The sequence below is a fragment of the Salvia hispanica genome, chromosome 1 (genome assembly GCF_029641045.1).
Source record: "Salvia hispanica isolate PSC_SH4W2 chromosome 1, Shi_PSC_v1, whole genome shotgun sequence".
NCBI lineage: Eukaryota > Viridiplantae > Streptophyta > Magnoliopsida > Lamiales > Lamiaceae > Salvia > Salvia hispanica.
In genome coordinates, this window is record NC_142692.1 from 55,335,581 (window position 1) to 55,352,727 (window position 17,147).

At 36.9% G+C, this 17,147-nt stretch overlaps 3 protein-coding genes across 3 annotated transcripts; 2 read left to right on the top strand and 1 right to left on the bottom strand.

Moving 5' to 3' along the window:
• Positions 1-1,432: 1,432 nt before the first annotated feature.
• On the bottom strand, positions 1,433-5,491 carry LOC125224195 (microtubule-destabilizing protein 60-like). Its single transcript, XM_048127555.2, has 8 exons — positions 4,455-5,491; positions 4,304-4,364; positions 4,126-4,218; positions 3,536-3,655; positions 3,082-3,180; positions 2,776-2,835; positions 2,600-2,694; positions 1,433-2,501 (listed from the first exon to the last, which is right to left on the bottom strand). The coding sequence occupies exons 1-5, from the start codon at positions 5,318-5,320 to the stop codon at positions 3,094-3,096; spliced, it is 1,227 nt and encodes a 408-aa protein (XP_047983512.1). The 5' UTR covers positions 5,321-5,491; the 3' UTR covers positions 1,433-2,501; positions 2,600-2,694; positions 2,776-2,835; positions 3,082-3,093.
• Positions 5,492-7,363: 1,872 nt separating this feature from the next.
• LOC125219970 (UDP-glucose 6-dehydrogenase 1-like) lies at positions 7,364-11,551 on the top strand. Its single transcript, XM_048122069.2, has 2 exons — positions 7,364-7,895; positions 9,871-11,551. The coding sequence occupies exon 2, from the start codon at positions 9,890-9,892 to the stop codon at positions 11,330-11,332; it is 1,443 nt and encodes a 480-aa protein (XP_047978026.1). The 5' UTR covers positions 7,364-7,895; positions 9,871-9,889; the 3' UTR covers positions 11,333-11,551.
• A 1,860-nt stretch (positions 11,552-13,411) lies between these two features.
• Positions 13,412-14,903, top strand: LOC125220344 (zinc finger protein ZAT9-like). Its single transcript, XM_048122508.2, has one exon. It carries the CDS (start codon positions 13,412-13,414, stop codon positions 14,672-14,674), a length of 1,263 nt encoding a protein of 420 aa, XP_047978465.1. The 3' UTR covers positions 14,675-14,903.
• Positions 14,904-17,147: the final 2,244 nt, after the last annotated feature.

Genomic DNA, 17,147 nt, shown 5'->3' on the forward strand with positions numbered 1-17,147 from the left:
TTTCGCAGCGCAACCTCAATAATTTCTATAAGACCCAAATTTTTGGCTATAATTATGTGGATCTAATGTTTAAAATTTTTTAAAATTGTTAGGGTTTTCAAAAATTGTGTTTATTTCATTATATTTGTGAATATAATCTTAGTTCTTTCACCGTCTTTATATATCAAAAAGTTGTGCGCCTTTCATTACCCAAGAATCTTGAAATTTTGGATAGTGATAATTAGACTTGCCCAAGGTTTACCAAACCGGTGGTTAAAACCGAAACCGTAAATGTCGGTTACGGTTCTGAATTGAAACCGTGAGAATTTAGCTGAACCGAAACCGTCGATTTTTGAACCGTGGTTCGGTTCAAGTTCAAAAATTTTAGAACTGAAACCGTGTCGGGACCGCCGCTTCCGGGCAGTTTCAAATCGAAACCGCAAAAAATCGGCGATTCAGAACCGTGAAAAATTGAAACCGAAACCGGCGGTTGTGGAACCGAAACCATAACCGCGAAACACCCTGCGGTTCGGTTCTGGTTCGATAATTTCCAAAACCGGAAGTGGGCACCTCTAGTGATAATTAATATCTAGCGTGATAGTATTGTCATTGCAATGAATAGTGTGGTAGGTGAGTCCAGTTTGATAATATAAGATGTGTTCGAAAAAAAATTATTATTCAGAAACTCAGCCGGTTATAACTAGACGACTCGTGTAACAAAGATAGTTTTTAATTAAATTTAAATAGCATACTTAAATTAATTAATGGTCATTTCAATCTTAACCCTGGAAAAAAATAAGTTAAAGAGAAATACCCAAATTACTCGGTACTTTGGATTGGATGGACAATAAATATTATTTTAATGTAATGATTAATAATAATACTCCCTCCGTCCCACTTTAGGAATCCCAGTTGAGTTCGGCACAGGTTTTAAGGAAAGTAAAGGAAAGGAAAGTTGGTGAAAAAAAATAGTGGAATTTGGGTCCTACTTTTTTATATTAGTTTTATAATAAAATGTGAGTCGAAAATAGTTAGTGGAATGTGAGGCCTAATACTATTTATAGAATATTCCAACTGGGACTCCTAAAGTGGGACACCCAAAAATGGTACACCGAGACTCCTAAAGTGGGACGGAGAGAGTATTTAGTTTGGACTTGAATCGAGTTGACACTCAATTTAATTAGTAAAGTCAAACAGGCTCAAGTCCAACCTCCATGGATTTCTAGATCCCTAGTCTAAACCCATTATAACTCTTGTAATAATTTTTACTTTTTAATTATTTAAAATTTTTAATGTTTAAATCTCTTTTTTATATTATCTCAGTTTCCTAAAAATAGAAACTATTTTTATTTTGGTCCATTTCTAGGAAACGGACCACATAATCCACTAAAATTAATTCCACTGCTTTTTTCTTCTTCTCAATTACTTTATCCATTTTTTCATCAAAATATCATTTCCAAAGTTCCTATTTTCAGGAAACGGAGGGGTAGTATATTTGTCCATCGTATTTCAATTCACGACAAAACAATAAATATTGTGAATTAATGTGAGAGACGTGGGGAGAGGGCATTCCTTTGCGGCATTCCTTTGCGGGAGTTTTGGCATTACTCGAAAAAATGAGAATGACGATTTGGCAAGTGTGGCGGTGAAAATGGAAGAATGAGGAAATCAATATAGCTGGCGCACCATTGTGCCAAACAAAACATTCTTCTATTAGAAATGGGCCACTCACCCCTTAAAAGGCCTCATAAGGGGGAGGGTTATCCACACTTATATAGAGAAGCTAGAATCATCACCAAGCCGATGTGAGACAATGATTTGGAGAATTTAACACCCCCCCTCACGTGTGGGCCGAAATGACACATCGGACTTCCATCACATGGGTAGGCAAGAGAAGGAATATAGAGATAAACCATCATCGACTTGGGCCCTGCTCTGATACCATATTAGAAATGGGTCACTCAACCCTTAAAAGGCCTCATAAGGGGGAGGGTTATCCACACTTATATAGAGAAGCTAGGATCATCACCAAGCCGATGTGGGACAATGATTTGGAGAATTTAACACACTTTAAGGGGTGAGTGGCCCATTCTAATATGGTATCAGAGCGGGCCCAAGCCGATGATGGATTTATTCTCTTTATCTCTTCTCTTGCCTACCCACGTGATGGAAGTCCGATGTGTCATTCCGGCCCACACGTGAGGGGGCGTGTTAAAATTCTAATATCTTGTCCCACATCGGCTTGGTGATGATCCTATCTCTTCTATATAAGTGTGGATAACCCTCCCCCTTATGAGGCCTTTTAAGGGGTGAGTGACCCATTTCTAATATCTTCACCACCCAAAATTGCAAGCCTCTCTCGCTAATTAATGCAACATATACAAATAAAAGAATGAATGATCCGAATCATTGTTCACCGGCAATGTGCTGTGAAGTCATCCAAAGACAGGTTATATTTGATCTTCTTCTGTTGAGGTAAGTTGAACTTGGATTCTTTCGGTATGGTCGGATTCTTCTCAGACCTGACACGAATGAGCACAGAGTCATGATGTTATGCTACTGTTCTTTGGTTCTGTACATGCAGTTTAGTTTGCTTTTGAGAGTTACAAGTGAGCCTGACCTTCTGGGGACGAAGGGCCTGTCAAAATACGGCATAGGTTGCGCTTTAGGAACGAGCTCCTTCCTCAGTCTTCGGATTTCTTCTTCTTCTTCCAGCTGCAAAAGCAGGACTACTCAGAATCCTCAAGAGATTTAACTTCAAATTGATTGACTAAGTTTTGGAATGCATTTGTGTACCTTTTGCAGTCTATCTCTTTCCATCCGGTACCGTTCAATCAGATTCGTTTTCATGGCAACCTAAACAGAAGTCAATGAAAGTATGTAACTAGGGGGGGGGGGGGGAGTAAATTACAACAAAACTGTCGTCTACTGAAGGGAAAATAGGCACAGACAAGCACACTAAATAGACATTCCATAGTTGATATAACCTGTTTGCTATAATAGTTTGAGTTCATTATATGTAACTTCAAGAGAAACCAAGCAATCAACATGTTCGCATTCTAACCTGAGTACATAGAATTCACTGTAATTCAAGAGAAATACCTGATGATCAAATTAAGATCGATCCACAGCCCTCACATCACTGTGCAACACAAGATCAACTGGCCTTGTGATTTCTTTAACAGGAGGCTTCACTACACACTGAGAAATGGCAATTCATATTTATTGAATTGTTAACAAAAATTGTGCATGGCCTCAATATTTTAAGCCAAATGGAAACAACTTTCAGATTCGTGAGAGAACTATATTTAGATCTAGATCTACATATCAACACAAGTCTGTAATACATAACCTACTAACATGGGCACATGAACATTTTTGTATTAAAAAAATGAAGTTCCTCTAACAATAATGCCATGCCAACAATAGCTTATCATTAGCTCTTTGAAGATTTCAATGATTCTGATCAAAAGATATGCATAAAACCTGACATGAAAAGGACCTGCATTCATATACATGATAGATAGAGAGCATAAACCGGATAAATAAGCTTGACCTCGGGTTCATCTGTTGTCCAGGGAAGACGTTGCGCTATAGGTACCCTCATCTTCTTCTCTTCTTCAATCATCTGTTGCAACTTTTTCATGAATTCTTCCTCCTTGCATCTTCCTCTTTCCTGCAATGGGAAAATTTCCAATTACTGTGTTATGTAAAGAGATGCAAACAATTAGAGGATAGCTACTGGCAGAACACACTCATTCCTGCTTTAAATAGAACAGAGTGATTCAACCGTTGTATCTGACTTCTGGCATCCTGACTATAAAACTCAATTGGCTGCTAAAAAAAATGCTCAAATAATACACTAAATATTTTTTTTCACAATCACCATTACCCTCTTAACATGGAGAATCGAAATGTTTCTATGCACAGATGACAGAACCTATTAAATTAATTAGTTAAGACTGCTTACAAGACTACCTCCTCTAACAAGAAATATCTTATTTATATGAAGTCTCCCAATATCGCTTAATGAGTTCTTTTCCACTTCAAAGTGAAGTCTCCCAACATCGCATCAACATTCTATCTTTTACAATTTACATATCGTAGCAGGCTAGCATCAGTTAGATTGTGCTGCAAGACATATACCTCGGTTCTAAGAATGAAAGGCTTTTGAGAGGTTACTTTCCGCTGCTTCCTCTTCCAGAGTCTTCTAGCACGATCTGCAGCTGATTCAGTGCTCTGCACATGCGAAAACAAAGATAATGATACCAAAAACCGAGAAACAATTCGCCTCAATACAACAATTAAGGTTAAAAGTGCTCACACTTCGCCTGTTCTTTTGAGCACCAGCAGACGTTATGGTTGAAATACTGCTGCAAAGAAACCTACATCAGTTACCAAAACAGCATAGGTAACAAAAATACACATTTTCTATGTCATCAGTCAGTTGTATCTGAGTTACAAAAGTCACTAACCTTCCATCTTTGTTGTCTAAAGAATATGAACGACGGAGATCTAGGCCTAAGCTCTCCGATGTCAGATAAAAATTCGATGGACAGAACGAAGAAGATGACACCTGTGCCTCTGGAGCCGTAGGTCGTTGCTCCAGTCCATCCGACGGCAATTCTTCACCAACTTTATCATTCTCCACCTCCTCAACATCATTTTCCCCTGAACTCCCCAATTTGAACATCGAAAGCTTCTCAAATTCCTTCACCAAATTCATCACCCTGCCAGATCCTGGCGTCCTTTCTTGCACTCTTGCTGAATCCAACAACCTATCCCTACTCCTCTTCACACCCGTATCATCATTTTCTGTGAACTCATTGGCATCGGTCTTGTTTTCCTCATTAATTTCAGATAAAGAACCATGTCCCTCCAATTTCCTTTCAAGTTTTACGCCTTCCTTCTGAGACATTAAATCGAAGTCCTCATCTTCGATTTCATCCCGGTTCTTGAAAAAATCTTCGTGAGAGGCGCGCAAACTCTCATACGCCACACAGAAGCACTTGGATTTACCAATCGCCTTCTTACATTTCTCACAATCCGCCGCGTTAGCGCCCAGGGAACTCTGTTCTTGGTTGCGCACTCTCTTCTTCGCGATCACGAACTTCCTCTCTCGAATTAACTGCTTAGGGTTAGGGTTAGGGTTTCCGAAAGCAGATTTCTTGGCGCTCTTTTCAGATTTGATGATCAATGGAGAATTCGAGAACATCAGCGAAGGAATCGGAACGTTCGGATTTACATTCTCAGAATGGCGTAGGGATTCATTTAACTTCGATCGGGCGGTTTTTGCTTTCGCAGGAGTAACCGCGCCGCCGGATTTTGAACTTGAATCCATGGGGAAATACACTTCACCGGACAACTACTCAAAACACTGAGTTTAGAGAGAGGGGAATCTGTGGATCACTAAGGTTTTATGAGAGAGAAGATTTATGCTGGATTTACACTGTGAAATTGGCAATTCATTGGTGAATGAAAATGGGGAGTAGAAAATAACGTTGAACTTGGGCGCTCTGTTTGTAACGGCTATTTCCTTTGTTTGATTTTGGAGCGAAGGATTAATTATCTATAATACCGTTATGTTCAGATTAAAACATAACTGGATTTTTGGCCTGCTATAATAGAAAAAAATCATGATCGGTAATTAAGATACTCATATAATAAATCTAAAGTAAAACATAAAATAAGTAATCATATGCTACAGCACATTTAGTGTTGTTCGTTTCGATTTATATATTTAGTTTGATTTCAATACATTAAAAAATATTAATTTCACAAAATTTATAAAAGTCAAAGCTTGATTTTTTATTTTATTAATTTATTCAGAATTAGAGATAAAACGAATAAATCGAGCTTTGATTTTATGAATTTTGTGATATTAAAAATTTCAATAATATTTTTAATGTATTAGAATCAAACTAAATATATAAATTGAAATGAACAACCCTAAGCGTGCATCAAACTAGAGTGGTGCTCACATAAAATATGTAGCATATTATTTATCGACAAATATAATCACTAAAAAGAGGTGCTATTGAATTTGCAATTGAATACTGCAAACATTTCTTTTCCTTTAGACCATTAAATAAATTTAGAAATGGTTAATTAGTCTCTCCAAGAAGTGTGAGTTTTTTTTATGCCATAATAGAGGGAGTGAAGAGTTTTATAGGTCGAAAAGTGAAGGTTTTTGGAAAATAATTTATAATTAAAGCTTAATTGATCGATTCAGGAACGAAAGGGTGTGTGTTCGTGCTGGCCTCAAGGGCAGATCTATTAAGGGCTTAGGGGCATTTGCCCCAACTCATATTTTCAACTCAATATATATATATATATATATAGGGGCATGTTAGGGTGCCACCACCCCTTAAAATAACACCATACCACCATTCCTAGCCAATCATTTGTACACGTGGACGAATAATAAGCTGACACATGGCAAAAGAAAAAAAAAAACGCCAAAAAAGACGAGCAGCAATATGCTGGCCTTTGAACAGCAATTTTTCTTGAACAGCAATATCCGACACGTTAGACAGCAATCTATAAATTGCTGTCTAACGTGTTGGATATTGCTGTGTAACGTTTATAATATTGCTGTATAAGCGTTGTCACGTTGTCATTTTAAGAGGGGTTGTCATTTTAACACAAACCTATATATATATATATATATATATATATATATATTTCTATTATAAAGTTTATTTCTTTTAATTTTACACTAAATACCCCTCCTTAAATGCTTAAATATTCTTTATAGATAAATTTGCCTCCTTCCCTATAAATTCTTGGCTCCGTCCCAGGCTGACCTCGCATTAGATTAGGATTCATAATGCTAAGAATTGTTCTATCCTTGGGTGAGGAGTAGACCTATAATCCAGGACAATAATGGTGTTAGATTCCCCGTATTGCTTGAGTTACAGGGGAATAGAAAAGGATCTGGCTGAAGCATCATATCTTGATGAGGAGACTGGGAATTAAGCGAAGGTGGATGATTTTGATGGGTGATGACACTTGCAATCTCTAAATTGGTCAGTAGAGACTGTAATCCTTACTCTAATGATAATTGAGCCTTGGTAGGCCTCTTCAGCAGATATGATCTTCTCATTCCACCCCACTTCCCCAATTCGTATTTCCTTATTGTAACTAACGGTTGGCTAATCTAAAGTCATATCGGAGAATCGATGCTAAGAGCTAAGAACTAAGAACAAGTAATTAAGAGAGAACACTTTAATTTTCAGAAAGAAAGGAATTGCATTAATAAATCAAAAGGGATACAGATTAGTATATAAACTCAACATCACACAATGAATGGAATGAGATAACTGCTCTTGCTAACAAACTCTCAAACCAATTCTAATGGCTCTATTTGTTAAGCCACAAATGAGAGCCAATCTTGACTAACGGCTAGTTGCTCTCAGCAGAGCTGGACCGCTTGAGTCATCGCCACAGACTTGAGCTGAGCTGGACATTCGTACTTCACGATAATCTCCAGGAGAAGGGTCATCTACATTTCTCCACGATGTCAAATATCTTGCCACACCCAAAATGTCCATGAATTTCACTCCCGGCAAGTAAGTCTGTCATTGGATAATTGATGAAATATTTGCAATAGTCTATTTATAGCCTTGCTGGTAGAATCCTACATCCCATTTATAGTTTAATCAAACTTTTAGTTTGAGACTTTATTATTTTGACTATTTCAAATATTCCTACAAACTATTTTTTCTTAAAATTCCATAAAAGTCACTTTCCAAACACTCAAGGGGGGTGTGGAAGGGTGTTTTTGTCTTGTCAGGTGCAGATCTGAATCCCCAACGACTATATAATGAGCTACCCGTTTTTTGTGTCATCGTATGAATTCTGAATTCCCTCGTAAACACATTCTCCTCCTAGGAAACAAATCGTTCGATCCGAAGGTAAATTGTTCATTTATTTCTAGTATTGATTTTGCCTTTTTCTGCCTGGATTTGTATCATCCAATTGTGCGTGTTCGATTTGTCTTTGTGTAATTTTTTCTATGGTGAATGTGATTTAGGGGTTCCTCGATTTAAATTGATGTATAATGTTTTGTTGTCTGCGTCTGATCTGAAACGGGGCTCCCCTCATTTCACGTGATTTGAGTGAATTGCATTTTTTATGAATTTCTGATTTATTTTTGTGTTTTACCCATTTGTATGCATTTTGTCTTATTCGCTGTAAATCTTCCGATGGCTTATGATTTACGCATTGTTGAATTTTGGAGCTCATAACATGCAGTGTGTTTAGGAGATCTGACCAAGAATCTTGATCATATTGAATTTATTCGTTTTGAAGAAGGTGCAATTATTTTCATAATTAGTTAGAGCTAATTGAAAAACTATGATACTACCTCCTTTTTTGGAAAATAGAAACTTTTGAAACGGCACAATTGGTAAAATTAGAAAGAAGAATTGATAAAGTAAAGATAGAGAAAAATGACTAAAGTAAGAGACGAAAATAGTACTCCCTCCGTCCCAAGGAAGATGACCCCTTTATTGGGCGACACGGGATTTTATGCAACTTTATTTTGTGTGTTAAATGGAGAGAGTAAAGTAAGAGAGAGAGGATAAAGTAGAGATAAAGGAGTTTCCATTTTAAGTAATGAGTCATCTTGGTTGGGACAAAGCAAAAAAGAAAGTGAGTCATCTTTAATGGGACGGAGGGAGTAATATTTATGATTTAGAGGATTATGGGTCCACGGGGAGTGATCAATTGCTAACTAATTAGCAATCTCAAACTAAAACTAAATCTTAGCCACTAGATTATGAGATCTAGTGGTTGAAATAATGCCACATAGATTATATTTTTAATTAAGAAAATTTATAAATAAAATTAGAGGGTATTAATGTCAATTCTATCTCATTAAAATCATCTTAAAACTTTAAATTTATGTAACTCTCTCGATTTAAATTATTTTTTCGCAAAAAATATATCAAATTAAAGATAATTTTATAAAAATTCCAACGATATCTCAATTGCATATGTTCCGACGACGTTCGGATGATGAAATTTGATCTTTTTTATTTTAGTTTTCGTAAATGTTGATAACCAGATTTTTATCAACAAATACAACCAAAAATCTCAATAAAACCATGTAAAAAATCTCAATAAATGTGTTGATATTTTCTTGTACTAGTGTTGATATTCTTATGTCATATTGTTGATATTTGTAATACACTATGTTGATATAAAAAAACATTCATGAAAATTATCATATGATAACATAATGACGATATTACTCTTTTGTTGATATTTTGTCTACTATATTTATTGAGATTCTTAAAATTTAATCTCATCCACTCATTTTAAAATCTAAGGGTGGAGATTTGGTCTTGATTTTGGATTAGAGTGCTATAAGCATTAAAATATGACCCTCTTCTCAAAATAGAGTTAGTGGATTATAAAGTTAGTAGAGAAAAGGTAGTGGAAATTGAGTTAGTGTATTATGGGTCCACTTCTCAAAATAAAAAGTTTAGAAAGTTTCTATTTTTATGAAACGACCCAAAATGAAAATAATTTTTATTTTTAAGAGACTGAGGTAGTAATATTTATGATTTATGAAAGCAGGGGTTCGAGGCACTTTAGGTGCATGTGTATGTGTGTGAGAGTTGTATCTCAATTTTTTCAATGGAAATAGAACGTTGATGGTCAGTTCATCACTGTCTCTGCCTTTTGTCTAGTGTGAAAACAGATGATTTTGCTGAACAACTGTTGAATTACGTAAAATCATGTTAGCTTAGTTTGTGTTTATGCAATGCTGCTACTAACATGTACCTATGTGGATGTAAATTTTTTATTCTGCTAAGCAATAATTAGAATTCTTTAATGACATTTTTTTAAGAGTGTAATGGGATGAGGAATTTTCTTTTGAAGGGCACTAAAACAAAGAAATATGGTGAAGATATGCTGTATTGGGGCAGGATATGTGGGAGGCCCTACCATGGCCGTGATTGCTTACAAGTGTCCTAATATTCAAGTGGCCGTAGTTGACATTTCAGTTCCTCGTATCAGCGCATGGAATAGTGATCAGCTTCCCATCTACGAGCCAGGGCTTGATGATGTGGTGAAGCACTGCCGTGGCAAGAATTTGTTCTTCAGCACAGATGTTGACAAACATGTCTTTGAGGCCGACATTGTCTTTGTCTCGGTTAATACTCCTACCAAGACTAGTGGTCTTGGAGCTGGAAAAGCTGCAGACTTGACTTACTGGGAGAGTGCAGCCCGCATGATCGCTGATGTGTCTAAATCGGACAAGATCGTGGTTGAGAAGTCCACGGTTCCTGTCAAAACTGCTGAGGCCATTGAAAAAATCTTGACTCACAACAGCAAGGGAATAAACTACGTGATTCTGTCGAACCCAGAGTTCCTCGCTGAAGGGACTGCAATTCAAGATCTTTTTAACCCAGACAGGGTTCTCATCGGAGGCCGGGAAACTCCAGAAGGGTTCAAGGCTGTTAAAGCATTGAAGGATGTTTACGCCCATTGGGTTCCTGAAGACCGCATTCTCACCACCAATTTGTGGTCTGCAGAGCTGTCGAAGCTGGCTGCTAATGCTTTCTTGGCACAAAGAATCTCATCTGTCAATTCCATGTCTGCTCTGTGTGAGGCCACCGGAGCAGATGTTACCCAAGTGGCATATGCTGTTGGCACTGACTCGAGAATCGGACCCAAGTTCCTCAACGCCAGTGTGGGCTTTGGCGGATCCTGCTTCCAGAAGGATATCCTCAACTTGGTCTACATTTGCGAATGCAATGGCCTTCCTGAGGTTGCGGAATACTGGAAGCAAGTCATCAAGATCAACGACTATCAGAAGAACCGCTTTGTCAACCGCTTGGTCTCGTCCATGTTCAACACGGTGGCCAACAAGAAAGTTGCCATCTTGGGCTTCGCCTTCAAGAAAGACACAGGTGACACAAGAGAGACTCCAGCCATCGACGTCTGCCAGGGCCTTCTTGGTGACAAGGCCCAGCTGAGCATCTACGACCCTCAGGTGACGGAGGACCAGATCCAGCGGGACCTCTCGATGAACAAGTTTGACTGGGATCACCCCCTCCACCTGCAGCCAATGAGCCCCACCGCGAAGAAGAAGGTGCAATGTGTGTGGGATGCATATGAGGCTACCAGGGACGCGCATGCGGTCTGCATCCTGACAGAGTGGGACGAGTTCAAGAAGCTCGATTTCCAAAGGGTGTACGACAACATGCAGAAGCCAGCGTTTGTGTTTGATGGGAGGAACGTGGTGGATGCGAATAAGATGAGGGAAATAGGTTTCATTGTTTACTCGATCGGGAAGCCTCTGGATGCGTGGCTCAAGGACATGCCCGCTGTTGCATAATTCATAAATGATATGGATTCGAGCAAGCTGCTGAGGCCGACTTTAGGCTTCTATATTTTTCACTATATAATCATTTTTTTGCTTCCTTTTTGGAGGAGCTTTGTTTTGCTCCATTTAAATATTCTTTGGTTATTTTCTGGTAAGGCCTTTCTTACTTGGAGGATCTCCATATTTGGCCTAATTTTGGTCTTTATAATCTCAGTTTACATTTGGTATTAAGACACTATATATCTCTTTCTTTCTTTTCTTCCTTCTTTCACGACTTTCTCCTATTAATTTTCGTTTGTTGTTTTCATGTTAACTATTTATGCCATACAGTGTAATTTTCAAAGAGGAGTGACTGATTATATGAGATTTTCGAAAATCTCAATAATACTCCATCCGTCCTATAATACATGTCGGTCACACTTTTTTTAGAATTATTCAAAAAAAAAATGTCATATTTCCTAGTTGTATTCAAAATTTATAAGTACTCCCTCTGTCCCATTATATATGCAATATTTGGAAATTTGCACGAGATTTTATGTAACGTTGTTTTGTGAGTTAATGAAGACAGAGTAAAGTAAAAGAGATGAAAAGGTAGAGATAGAGTTATTTCCATTTTAGGAAACTTTTCATTTTTAATGGAATAATTCAAAAAGAAAAACGTTTAATTTTTAATGGAATAGGAGGGAATATAAGTTTGACAAACAATGATAACAAAATTTCATCCATCCGTGAATAAATGCTCCATTTGGTCTTGTTAAGAATTTTTAAAAATGTAAAAAATGGATTGAAAAATTTAATAAAATATAAATCTTATTTTTATATGTTAATTTTATAATAAAATTATTTATTGAATAAATTAGTGAAATTTGAGAGTTTATTAGCTAAAAATATAAAAATAAAATAAAATATCTAATCGGGGAACTTTCAAAATGGTTGTTTAGTAAGGGACAGAGAGAGAATACTCTTAAGAGACTCAATTTAGAATAAATATCAAATGCTCACACGGTCTTGGAATAAATGTACCAATTTGATTGACATGATTTATAAGAAATTTTAAAAAAAGTGATATAGAAAAAATTTAATGAATTGTATATTCTGTTGTTATATAGTTTTATGGAGTAATAAATTGTGAGTGTGAGTTAATAGTAAAAATAAAATGAGATATTTAATGGCGTAAATCTAAGAATAACAATATAAATCATTTAACATCGGACGAAATTAGTAGCTATGTACTACTTTGTCATTTTGCTATTTTCATTCGTTCACCAAAAAACTTCTTATTTGTTTTTCACTATTTTTGGTAATGTATCTCACATTCCACTAACTTTATCTCACTTATATTTTATTATAAAGACTCATCTTTCACTAACATTTTAGACCAACTTTCTATTACATTTCTTAAAATCTGTGTCGAGTCAAAACCTCCCTTATATTGATGGACGGAGGGAGTATATTTTTCAAATATATGTGAATATTAAAAGATTTTTTGGTAATCTAAAAGCTTCTTTGAATTTCAAATAGGATTCAGCTACTTTGAATTTCAAATAGAATAGTATTTGTGGTATCACTCCTTCTCACCCTAACTTATAATCTTAATCAAATCAATTATCAAACCCTTTTTTTTTCATTTATTCAAGATTTAAGTAAATAAAAATATTGAAGAAGTAGTGAGTGGCCTTTGCAGCAAGTATATCGTGCCCTGTCTTCGCATCCATGCAATGCTTCTTCTTTCTCACGACAGAGAGAGAGGGGGGGAAATAACAGTTTTTTTTTTTTTTTTTCTCAATTTTCTCAAGCGTATATAAACAGCCCTTAAGTAAGTAACCACTCTCTCTTAATTTTCTGAAGGCAGAATCAGATTTATATAAACGATTGCCTCGTTTCTCTTCTTTTTCTCAAAATCAGATTAAATCCTTTTTCTCTCTCACCAGATCTTGTATTTCTTCTCCAAAAAGATCAGTTTTTGCTGATCCGATTCTCAACTAATCACTCTCTTTCAGATCGAATTATTTCCAATCTTCTTTCGATAATCGACCCAGCTTGATAAATTTCTTCATTTTCTTGGATCAAAAGGGGGGGGGGGGGGGGGAAATGGGACAAATTGAAGAAGAGCAGAGATATGTGTGCAGAATCTGCAGCAAAAGCTGCGTTAGTGGGAAGTCATTGGGAGGCCACATGAGGGTTCATTTATCCCAAATTGCAGCTTCCAAAAAAGCAGCTGCTCAAGAAAAACTAGTTGGGAACAAGATGGAGTGCGATGATGAAGATGATGATGATCATCATCAGCTCAACCAATCCATCAGTGAAGAAGTGGAAGAATTGGGAGATGGTGGTGATCAGAGCAACGCCAGCTACGAACTCAGGGAGAATCCGAAGAAATCTTGGAGGATTTCGGATCCCAAACACGCAAAGTCTCTGAATTCGTGCAGAGAATGCGGCAAGGAATTCGCATCGTTGAGGGCTCTCTCGGGCCACATGAGGTGCCATTCGATCAAGAACAAGAAGGAGGTGCATTCGTGCAAGGAATGCGGTAGAGGGTTCGACTCAATGAGGGCCATGTTTGGTCACATGAAGAGCCATTCTACTAAGAGAGTGATGATGAAGATGCCTAAGCCTAGTGTTGTTAAATCTGGTGACTTCTGCCCGATTAGGAGGAAGAGATCCAGGATTAGGTACAAAGGCACTGTCAATCCTTTGTCGTGTTCGGGTGTGGATGTGTCTCATTGTGGAGTCTCTGATCTTGAGGAGGCAGAGGAAGCTGCTAGGTGCTTGGTGATGCTCTCTAGGGGTGTGGGGAGTTTCTTCAAGTTCGACTCGAATGCAGAGGATTCTGATGATGATTCTGCCTACTTTGGAGGTGTTGTTGCCTCATATGTTGAGAAAAATGTATCTGAATTTGAGGATGAAGAGATGCTTAGGGTTGAAAAGGGAATGAAGGTTGATCTTGTGTGTGATGATGAATTCTTGGAACATGGTATTGGCAGCAGCAATGGAAGTGATGATGATGATGAATCTTGTTTTGAGAATGAAAATCTTGAATTGATTGAGGTTTTTGAGGAGAAGAAGCATAGTGATAGTAGATTGTTGTTATGTGCTGATTCCAAGCATGATCGATGTGGTGGGGAGATGGAGTCGAGCAAAGGGAAGGAGCGCGAGTGCCCTATATGCTTCAAGGTTTTTGCTTCGGGTCAAGCTCTAGGTGGCCACAAGAGAGCTCATTACAATGGAGTCGTTGAAAGCAAGAATCGTGAGATGTTGGACCTCAACTTCCCGGTTCCTGCTGATTCAGGCAGCCTCAGCTCATGGTTCGCTGAAAGGAGCCGTGGGCATGAGGCTATGCTGATCACTACTTGAAGTGGATTCAGTGACTGTGATTTGGTAAATTCTTGATTGTTAATTCTTTTTCAGAATTGCTCTATGCATCAATGCACATATTCACCAAATAGCATCAATAAAACAGTGTTTTTTGATCAGTTTCTGTCAATGTACATTTTCAAGTAGAGTTGTGTTCTAAACCATGTTTAAAATTTGAAGTTGTTTAGTTGGAAGGAAACATTCTTGAATCTTGATTACATGAAGTCTTGATACCCATGTTTCTTTCCTTGTTGTTCAGTTCATGCTCTCTTCTTTTTTCTCTTTTACCCCCTAATTTTGATTTGTTTTGTTTTATTGTTCATTTTTATCATGTAAAATTATGCCTGGTTGGCTAACAAAAAGAACAAAATGCATATGTCACAGACCTGGCATAGTGATATAAAAAATTGTTTTTTTGGTGGACACCTTAAATATTCATCTAGGATACATTCATCAAAGTTTTTTGTTTTTTTTTCAATCTTTCATAGTGATATAAAAAATTGTGTATGGTTACACAATGTGGAAGTAAAGGGTGCATACCTGAGTCCTGACTAATGAAAGTGCATGACAAATAAGTTCACAGCATATGTTGGTAAATGGAAAAAGTTGAGGATGTTTAACCCACTACTGAGGTTTGCGCTAGTTTAGAATATGTTTAAGTTGAAAAGAATATTTTATTGTAATGTTATAAAGAGGATTAATAGCAGCTAAAATTATTAACTTTGGCCACTATGTAATTTTTTCTCCAAATTTAAAAATAGTTAATTGAATTATAAACTTTTAGATTTTCGTTTATTTTTCCCTAGCCGATTTGATCCACTTTTTACTAAAAAATTTTAGTATATGTGGTACGTCGATAAATCTACTTGACATTCCGGACTTATGGGGTGTGTTACATGGGAGTGATCAATTGCTAACTCATCATTTAATTGCTAACTACAACTAATTTAAGGCCATATAATTTTAAAAAATGTGTGGTCTACAATTTGCCACGTGTAATTTTAGTTTTTATTAATTAAATCGAAATTTTTTTTAAAAAAAACACAAAATTAGGGTTTTGGAGCCTTATACGGAAGAAAATGTAGATCGCCGCTCTACTGGGATGAAGTTGGAGAGCGACGGGTGCTAGGACCCGATGCGGTCGAAGAGATGGTTGAAGTCGTTCGACAAATTCGTGTGAGAATAAAGGAAGCCCAGGACAGACAAAAGTCATACGCTGACGTCCGACGAACCGACTTACAATTTCAAGCCGGTGATAAGGTTTTTCTGAAAGTGTCCCCGTCGAAAGGGATAACACGTTTTGGTGTTAAAGGAAAATTGAAACCACGTTTTATCGGGCCTTACGAAATTCTAGAGGGAATAGGACCCGTAGCCTATCGATTGGCGCTACCGCCAAGTCTTGGAAACGTGCACAACGTCTTTCACGTATCGCAGTTGCGAAAATATGTGTTCGATCCAAAGCACGTGATTCACTATGAAGAAGTCGCGTTGAATTCCGACTTGAGCTATGAAGAGAGACCCCAAATGATCTTGGACCGAAAGGTTCAGAATTTGAGAAATAAATCCATCGCTAGCGTGAAAGTACTATGGAGGAACCACGAATACGAAGAAGCCACGTGGGAGCTTGAAGACAAGATGATGGAACTGTACCCGGAACTTTTTCCATGAGGTACCAAATTTCGGGACGAAATTTCTTTTAAGGGTGGTGGAATGTAACGTCCCACTTTTTCAAACCCTAATTTTCGGGTTATAACATTTTTGCATTAAATGCCTTAAATGCTATGATATGTGGATTATTTGATGAGTAATTAATTGCATGGTGTCTTTGTGACCTAATTGCGTATCAGAATTTAGATTGAGTTGAATAGTCAACTTGTTGAAATTTTGACGTGGCTATTGAATAGTCAAAGATGGAGAAAATATGACGTGGCCGTTGAAAGGTCAATGCGTTGAGAAAAAGAAGAGGGTGTAAAGAAATGATTGATTTGGTGTGAATATTTGATGCGGAGAAATATAATTGTGGTGAATTATTTGCCTAAGGGATGAGTGAGAATTAAATAGGAGCATTATTTAAATGTGTGGAATTTTCGGCCATCATTATTATTGGAGAAGGAATCCTATTTTTTCTTGGATTTAATTATTTGTTTGGGATAATTATCCAAATTAAATCCAAAGTCCGATTATACTTTAATTCCATCTTGGAATTTTCGAAACTCCACCCTTTGATTTTCTTGAGATTTTCGAAAATCTCATATATTGGAGAAGAAGGAATTGTTATTATATTATTTGATCCCTTATTTATTCTCTTCCATGAATAAATATAAGTATGCTAGAATATCTTACCATATCTTGCTATATCTAAGAAGATATTGCCATATCCTAATTAAATTAGGATTTGATTTTGAATCCCTTTTGAAGAAATCAAAAGTCACGCCACTTTTCCTTTTAAATTGGGGAGATTTAATTATTTATT

Coding starts and splice junctions, on each gene's coding strand:
- LOC125224195 (XM_048127555.2), bottom strand. CDS start 5,320: ATGGATTCAAGTTCAAAATCCGGCGGCGCGGTTACTCCTGCGAAAGCA. Junction 4,219..4,303: donor CTCAAAAGAACAGGCGAAGT/GTGAGCACTTTT, acceptor TCGCATGTGCAG/AGCACTGAATCAGCTGCAGA. Junction 3,656..4,125: donor CTTTCATTCTTAGAACCGAG/GTATATGTCTTG, acceptor TTCCCATTGCAG/GAAAGAGGAAGATGCAAGGA.
- LOC125219970 (XM_048122069.2), top strand. CDS start 9,890: ATGGTGAAGATATGCTGTATTGGGGCAGGATATGTGGGAGGCCCTACC.
- LOC125220344 (XM_048122508.2), top strand. CDS start 13,412: ATGGGACAAATTGAAGAAGAGCAGAGATATGTGTGCAGAATCTGCAGC.